The sequence below is a fragment of the Chironomus tepperi genome, unplaced genomic scaffold (genome assembly GCF_022539635.2).
Source record: "Chironomus tepperi strain 1889 unplaced genomic scaffold, CSIRO-AGI_Ctep_v1 contig_3, whole genome shotgun sequence".
In the NCBI taxonomy this organism is placed as follows: domain Eukaryota; kingdom Metazoa; phylum Arthropoda; class Insecta; order Diptera; family Chironomidae; genus Chironomus; species Chironomus tepperi.
In genome coordinates this window covers 125561-134828 of record NW_027226125.1, presented here as the reverse complement: position 1 = coordinate 134828, position 9268 = coordinate 125561, and the positions used below count along the sequence as shown (strand labels likewise).

General features: G+C 33.2%; 1 protein-coding gene across 1 annotated transcript in view; it reads left to right on the top strand.

The window, feature by feature from the left end:
• The first annotated feature begins 413 nt into the window (after positions 1-413).
• LOC139088370 (cyclic nucleotide-gated cation channel subunit A-like) overlaps positions 414-9268 on the top strand; it is a 59056-nt gene continuing 50201 nt past the window's right edge. The window contains exons 1-2 of the mRNA XM_070637938.1: positions 414-773; positions 1582-1909. Coding sequence (XP_070494039.1) covers positions 679-773; positions 1582-1909 — 423 coding nt within the window. The 5' untranslated portion in view covers positions 414-678. The remainder of the gene's footprint in view (positions 774-1581; positions 1910-9268) is intronic.

Sequence of the window (9268 nt, the reverse complement as noted above, 5' to 3'; positions counted from 1 at the left end):
AAAACCTCAGACATAAACTCATTAAAATATCTAACCACTCAACATTTTCATTTTCATTTTACAGTAAAACAGAAGGAAAAATTATCATAACTCACAGCAATAAGAAGAAGAAATAGAATATACAGTGTAAACAATAGACAATTGAAACCGTGACCCATTTAACAATATTGTACATCTTTAAAGTGAATTTGTCACAGCTGATGCGGGTACTAAACATTGTAATTTTCAAAAAAAAGAAGTAAATTTTGGATTTTAAATTCAAATTGCACGCGCCATTTGCATGCCCATAATAAAATATGTAAATTAAGTTGTGTGCTAATGACAAAGTACGTACTACATAATCAGTATCAATAAAACACGAGAGGGATAAGCCACAAAAAGGAAAAAAAATTGTGAAATAGAAAAGTGGAAATGACAATTTAGTGAATGAAAAGGGTTTGGTCAGATGCAGTATTAATTAAAATACAAGAAATAATTATCAAAGGTGAACCTAAGAAGGTGTAAACGATTGAAAAAAAGAAATTAATTAAAATAGTACTGAGAAATAGTCGTTGAAAATTGCGCATATTGAAATCAATCAATAAGAGCAGCAGCAGCGGTAAAAAGGAAAGTAGAGGAAGAAATAAAAAATTCAATTATTCATTCGGGTGGCAGGTCTGAATGCGATGATTTATCAAAATGTGGACGTACATGATGGCAGCAGCCCGAGGTGATCGAGCAACGTCAATAATACAGGCACGACAAAACGCCAGACATGAAGAGAATCTCTCAAGGTAAATGAAAAGTTTATGTTTTTTAAAAATTGGCATCTAGAATCAGAGTTGGAATTAAGAATGCAATATCCAGGTAAGAAGCCTTTAATGTCTCACGGCACATTTTGGTGGTAAACCTCGATCGAAACCGTACAGAGCATATGGTTTATGGCATATCTAGTTTGCTCACCTCTGTCTTTAAGTTAGCTACTTGGTATATCTCAGGTATTACAATTTGACAGCTCATTTGATGGCCATGCAACTGTGTATTGCACTTTTTAAGAAGACTCAGACCAAGATTCAATATCTGCAGAACAGAAGCTCTGTTACATAAGGGCGTTAAATCTGACTTTGCAGATCAATTGTGGGAAACCTTTTATACGCCACGCCGCAATATCTTGATCATAAGCCATGACAGGACATACGGTTAGTTTCACTTTCAAATAATTCCGGCGACGCACTAATGTGCCGCGGCACACAGTTCGGACAACACTGTTGTAAATGGTACAAGATCACATGAACGATCAAAGGACACTTAGAAGGAGGCTGTTGACGGAAATTTGATATTGAAAATTGGAAGACGGTACCATCTGAGGAAGGCCATCGATCACAATTTTCAGATAAGAGTCTAAACCATGCTCTCAACTCCACAAGCTACGAGTCCAAATCCCTGCAACTCAACTCTGATTTAATATAATTATTCTACTTTGTAGCAAAAAAGCTTACTTAATTAATTAATTCATTTAATTGTCAACTTTCATTTGCAACATTTTTTCTCAATTCACATTAATCGTTCGCTTCTGTTTTTTTCTCAATCTATTCATTGCAGATTACCACAAACAAATTATTCTCATCGCATACCCAGAATACCGTATCAAACAACGCCATTTACAATTGATCCATCAGCACGCAGCACTCAAACATTTGCACAACGTTATGGTGTATCACCGCCTCACTCGCCTGATGATACATATGGTAATGAATATTCACTTGATGGTAAAAATGGAAAACGTTATCAAAAATCATCGAAAGTGTCAAAAGATCACCGAAGGGATGCTCAAAAGGCTGTGATAAAAGAAAGTGTTGGCATTTGTAGTGAAAATGAGCAAAATAGCAAAAGCTTTCTACCGAATTCGTTTGATGTTGAACTGCTTCAGGTGAGTTATGGTCCTTAATTAAGAACCTTTTTTTTGAATTAAATCATAAAATCATTGAAAACATTAGCTGATGTTGGATGATTTAAGTCATTTCATTTACGGATCTACAGAATATGATTATACTGATTTGTCATCAAGCTTTAATTTTGGATGTATATTTTGCATCAACGATGTATGTTTCTGATTGATATGACAAATGACAATTTTTTAAATCAGTCATGCAAAGCGAAACGTGCTTGATGTTCATAAATGTAAAAAGCTTACTGATGCTTATGATTTTACTTTTCATATGAAACTTTTGTTCCTCTTTTTGCGCACTGGATATTTGACGTGTTTTTAACAAATTTGTGACATAACTATGGATATCTCGGTAGTTTTCATGAACTATTGTCTCAGTTCAAATGTATGGATTTTACAAAAGTAGCTACATAGTTCAGATGTGCTTGTTTGAAGACAATAAATATGTTTACTAATAGTTTGAAGCCAGATTTTCAATTGCCAATTTTTGGGGACATAACTCTATTGAAATTAAAAATTTTTATTTTGTGCCTTGAAAGGTAAATTCTGGGGTGAAGTTGAATATCACAAATTGGCTAATTGATCCAAAATCTGACATCGAGCAGACGTGAATCTGGCATATTGTCGGATTTAAACCGAATCTTACATCAACTAGACGTAATTCTAGTCGACAAGGGGTTGGATATTTGATCCTCTAACCGATTTGTACTAATCAGTGAAGTTGGAGCAAAGGGAACATGGGCTTATTAGTCATGTATTTAGCAACGTTTTGGCAAATTTGATTCTAGCGTATGAATTAAATAATATAAAACTAATTTTTTGTATGAAAAATTAAATTCTGGTCAACATCGAACTCTGGAACAAGTTCTAAAATAGATTCATTTGTAAGAACATTGCTCAGGTTTGATCTCAGTATTTTAAGGGTTCATTCAAAATTACAGTCCTGTGGACAAAATTGAATGTCTGCGCATCTAAAATGCAAGAAATACAGACCATGCTGACTATTTGGACCGTGAAAACTTTGTTCAGTTCTAAGGGCATGCTCTACAAAATATAAAATGATCAGCAAATAAATACGTCCCTGTTCCTTCTCGATTTCACTACGAAATACTACAATATCATCAGAATCGCTCCAGACACCTTCCTAAACCTCATCACGAGAATACTTTCCTGGTTTAATTTACTAATATCCCTGCATAGTACGAGAGGCCATTCATACACCGCATACTATTTGTGTTTTCATGCATAATAACAGGACATGTGGCTTTATTCAATTAACGTAATTTACAAGCATTCACATACAAAATGGCAAAAATTTGTGGCATTTTCTTTTGCGATATTTCACTTTATGCTCCAATTATTTCACAGATTCATTTTTCTCTTTCATGTTTTTCCATCTATTTAATTATTGTTCAGTATGTAATCTTGTCTTCGTCTCTCTTTTATTCATTAAAATTATTTTTTTCGGTTTCTTTCTTGCATAATTAACTTTTTTGTGCTAGATAATAGAAATTAATGAGACTGAAATGACTTGTTGAAGGCCAAAATTGAACTTTTTTTCTTTTCTTTTGCTTTGTCATTTAGAAATTTAATTTTGCGAATCAATTGTCTTTTAAATTGCTAAAGTGTGGGACTGTTCGATATGACTGATAAATTGAAGGACATTTTTCACATTTGCAAGGGTTAGGATGGTATTTTGGGAAATGAAGACAACTTTTTAGGCTTTAAGAAATTCTTAAAGTTTTCAATCTTTTGGGAATGAATTTTGAAAATCAAATGTGGGCATCATGTGTGCTATGGCATGTTGTTGAGATATACAAATAGTTCAGCAGCTTCAATAATGTTGAGCATCTTTGGAATACAACTTGCTTAATTCGCTGATCGCACAGATCAATTGTGATCAATGACCTCCTGTGATGTCATCGGAAGCTGGCTCTATTGATGGCTTCTACATTTCCCAATGCCCCTTGAGTGTCCTTTGGGATACCCTTTGCCAAAATATCCCCCAATTTGTCTCTAAATTCGATGAATTCTGCTTGAGCGACACAAATGAAAAAAGCTTCGCAAAATAACTTTCAAAGCTCCGTTAAGGCTCATTTAATTACATTACATGGAAGCCTCCTCCAATTGGGTCCATAAGTCTGCCAAATAGAGTCGACTTTGATATTAATAAGCTTTTGTGGAGCTTTAAAAGCTTCGTTGAAAAGCCTTTTTTATTTCTGTCGTGCTGTGCCATAACTTAATGCACTTACCCTACATACGTCAAATACAATTCTGTATCACTTTTTAATTTGTTTTAAAAATATCCTCCATATTAAGGTCAATATGCCCACTTAAAAATTTTCCAAATGCAATCACACGCTTTGTTCATTCACAATTTTATAAGCCATCGTACTTTTTTTCGTACTTTATTGATTAATTTTCACTTGCTCATATGAGCAAACAATGCTCTTATCTAAAATAAATTCAGAAAACTTCGTTCGCTGAGAAAACAAAATATAAATTTATTTAAATTTTACTCAATATTGATTCGTTCCATTAATTTTGTACAAAAAAATATATATAGGAAATATACAAATAAAATAAAGTAAATTATGCAAACTCAAATAAGTACAAAATGGTGTTGAAATCTGTTGAAAATTGATTTATTTTTATTTTATTCAGTGTGAATGATAGGATTTTTGGTGGGAATAGGAAATGAATTTTAATTGTTTATTTTTGTATTCATTGAGAAAAAAAAATTTTGTTTAACTTTATTTTATTTACTTTCATTTGGTAATGTAACTCCACCCCAGGAGCTTATTTTGAAAATTTAGACGATTTAGGCTTTTTTGAGCATTATTTGTGTGTCATCGATTCAATTTTAAGGGAACACGATGAACGTTTTCACTTATATTGGAGTTTGTCATCAAACCCGATCAGAATTGAAGCCAGAAATTTTTGAGTAGGGGAAAAAAGTGTGGGATTTAAGGAGTTTTGGGATTTTATTCACGAAAAACTCCAGAAAATTGAAGATTTTTGTCTCAAAAAAGGAAAGAAGTGGAAGATGGTAGGATGACAAACACAAATACTCCTGAACCCGATCCATTTGGCTGTTGAATAGAGGCAGCTTCCATTAAAGCTAGAAAAGATTTTTTATAGAGTCTAAATAGCTCCATTATTCATCAGTGCATTTGTGTCGTTTAGGGAAAATTCTATGAATTTTGAGCTGTCCAAACATTTTGGTTCCACGGCAAACCTTGGTATCAAGTCACGACCATTCAGTGAGTGGCATTTTTCGATGACACACTAGCTTGTCGCGGCAAACAGTTTGTACAACACTGACTTAGAGACTCAAAATTAATCGCCCGGGGAAAAATTATCCAGATGATCTGAAACTTGAGGTGCAAATTTCAATAAGAGAAAGTTTTGTCATGTTTTACATAAAACACCTGCTGTATAAAAACTAGAGCAGTTTAACGTGTAAAACCTTGAAAATTTTCTCATAAAAGTTGTACATCAGTTCATGTTAACTCAATTAACAGCTTTTTAAAAATATATTAAATTTGTTAAAATTTAAATTATTTTAATGAAGTATAAAACAGCTGTTGTATATCATGTATATAGCCAACTGCATCCAATGATTCCTTATTTCCATATATCACATCAATAGTTTGCTTTTAAAGTCCCAAGCAACAGCTTTGCATATGATGAAATTCAACAATTAAAGTCATCCGCAAATAAAATTCATGGCACGAACACGAGCGACATCCAATCAGATAAATTGAATTGGCAAATAAACATTCATGCCAAAAATACGTTTGCTCTTGACACCGCCAATAAAAAAGTGAAAAAAGATTGTACACAAAAGTCCGAAAAATTTTCAACTAAATGCTTGGTGCCAGCATAAATTTTAATTCATCGAATGTCAATGACAAAATAAAAATTTTCTGTTCGGTCTATTAAGCGAGTGGAAACAAGAAGAAGTCGCACTTTTCATGCATAAATAACGAACGAGCCATTAAATTAACTTAATTGGCAGTCAAATCATATTACATTAAATCTGTACAGTAAGAGAATTTTGGAGATGAACACAAAAAGGAAAATCGATTTTAATTTTCTATTTTACTTCCATTTTCAACTACTAAATTATGAATTTATTCATTCTGTTAAGAGTTCTATGAGATGATAGAAGCACAAGATCCCGAGCGACACAAGTGAAGAGGGCTTTGGCTCTATTCCGGGGTGAAATTTTGAAAGGATCGTCTCTTTTTGCTCTCTCTCTCTCTCTCTCTTCTCTCCCTCTTCTCTCCCTCTTCTCTCCCTCTTCTCTCCCTCTTCTCTCCCTCTTCTCTCCCTCTTCTCTCCCTCTTCTCTCCCTCTTATCTCCTCTTATCTTCTGAATATGCCCCTGCCTCTATTTGCCAACCATAAGGTTGTACCATGGATACAGCTTCCATTTAGTGCTGTGTTAATAAAAGAGCTTTAGTGGAGCTTTCCGAAACAGAGCTTTCTTTACTTGTGTCACTCGGATAGAGCCCTGGATAGATCCAATATAAAACTTATAAACAACAAAGGAAGACACAGCACTAAAGAGCTTTATAAGTCGAAATTCATGCAAATCTAATGACAGAAAAGTTTTTCATCAAACTTCTTTATTTAATTATTTTTTGTTTTCTTCATATTTAATGAATCTGTTATTAATGAAGGAATGGAAAAATCATATCTGGCACTAAAAGATAAATATTGAAATACATAAATCAACAAAATTTAGCTTCGTCTTGACAATCGAGAATTTCCACGAAGAGAATCCAACCAACAAAAAAAATTTTGTTCATGAATATTTATGAGGCATTCATTAAAGTCAATATCTGTCTTTGCGAATATTCTAAAATAAAATTTTTTTATTTGTGCTGTTTTCTCGTCTCGGAAATATTTAGATGATGATGAGTATGTGACTTGATATGAGGAGATAAATAAATAAATAAAAATTTTTATTGTGCATTATTCAGTGAAAATAATGAGCGACAACATCAAAAGAGAGTTTATTGTAGGAGTTGCAAAGATGATAGCAGGGTGTATCCAGGGAAAGCTTTTTGGCGTCGAAAATTCCCAGAAAATTAAATCTTTCCAATTACCTAGGTTATTTGAGACTCCTTTCTCTTATGTAAAATGTAAAAGAGACATTAGGGGTGCAACTGAGCGTCAAGTTGAGCTTAATATGTTGAAATTTGTAGAATGTTATTAGAAGTTCTAGAACAAAAATTGATGAACAAGAACCAATATTTTGGGTATTTTCTGATCAGGGCATCTGCATTTATTTTCCTTGGTCTTAATAAGCGCAATATGACAGACAGGATGAAATGAAATCAATGGCCTGAATAGTGAAACGATGGCCTTACAAGCCAAAGAGCAAGGGTTTGATCCCAGGTATTGTCTAAGTTTCGAATTTCGTTTCCCATTTCTTGTCTATTTCACCATTCCAGTTACGAAACTCTAGTTAGTGTTTTGGATGCAGTTTTAAAGTCGTTGGTATATTATGTATCTACATTGCTAAGTAAATTCACAAGGACATACTACTCAGAAAGCCCACGTAAAAGAAATCCGATCTCAAGAAAGCAGCATGACTCTGGCTCCATGTTAGATTACATAAAATTCGGAACCAGAACATAGTTAAGACGCCTTAGAGCTGAACTTTTGACCATATTAGAGCAGTGTTCCTTTCGTTCTAGTATCTAGAGGATTTTCTGGGTGGGATCTGATACAACTAGGTGCGTTGCATTACTACGACTGGGCCCTTTACGCATTATATATACGTATATTACCTACAATACTGACATTCATATTGGAATCCTCACCTAGTTAAATGTACAAAAAAATAATTAATTATTTTCTTACTTCTTGTAATTTCCATAGAAATCAAAAAGAAACCAGAATTATTTGACATTTATAAATTGAATTTCTTACACAAATTCTCTACCATTCTAAATCATGATTTTAATTTACGAAATTCACAATAGTCCTATTGTCATGAAAATTTCAAACGGCAATGAAAAAAAATGTTTTCAATTAGTTTAAGACGCCGTGATTTATTTTCAAGGATTTTTTTGCCTAAGTCGTAAACATTTTAATAGCTGTTCTTGGTTAGTCTATTGACAGACAAAAAAAAAATAAATATAAATAAACAAATTTTAATGAAGTGATAATGAATTGCGGCAATTGTAATGAATTTCGTGTCTTTTTATTTTGTAAAAAGTTCAGATATATAAATTGGAATTGGTTACAATTGCGTCATTCAAGTTGTTGAAAAGAAAACATTTTTATGTTAAGTTGCAATAGTCTTGTATCCAATTTCTAACTTTAGCAACATTGGCATAAATTCCAGGGAAGTTCTTCACAGCACATCCATAACCTAAAATGAAATTTGAATAAATATAAATTAGCTTCCTTTGAATGTTCTTTCTGGTTATATGGCATTAACTCGCACTAGGTCTAATTGACTCTGATTTCAGGGCAGGGGAGAAAACCCATTTCAGTTTTGAAATATTTAGGGAATGTCTTGGGATTTTTGTCTCAAAAAACCTTAGAAATATGAATTTGTTGTTATCAATAAGAGGTTTGATCCCCGAAAACCCCATTTCAATACATTTCTGTCCTAGGTCAGACAAGATGAAATCCGGCATTACACAAGTGTCAAGTCAACATGAGGCTAGACTTTCGACCATGTTTGCATCGTGCATGCGCTTTTTGGGACACTTGATTCAATAATTATCACAGTGGTAAGCAACCATTTATAATTTGCGGCACATCTTGGTGGTAAGCCTCTACCAAAACTTCATACGGTATACGGTTCATAGTATAGCATAGACAATCGCCTAAGGCGTATGCATAAGGGTGCACAAGCACATGTTCGATTTATCCGACCCTCATGTTCGACCCTAATTTACTAAATTTTTTAAACGACACACTAGTGTACCGCAGCACACAGATTGCCCACCACTAATTAGAATATTACCTGATGAAACTACACCAACTTGAACTATTTGGTCATTGGAGCTACAAATCAAAGGTCCACCCTATAAATTTTCAAACATTAGATTAGTTCTACTTACATAAACTTCTTCTGAGCTTCCAAAAATTCTTGAATTTTTGAAATAATCTCAGCAATAATTATTGATAAATCAGAATATTTCAATATAAAGTAATATTGAATGCAAAATGCCGTAAAAAAGTTGATGATTAACTTACAGAGTCACCTAAAAAAAATAAGAAAAAAGCACATGAATGAAGTGATAATTAACATGAACGATAAAATCGATATTAATAATTAATTAGAACTAATTAATTTACCACTGCATGCAT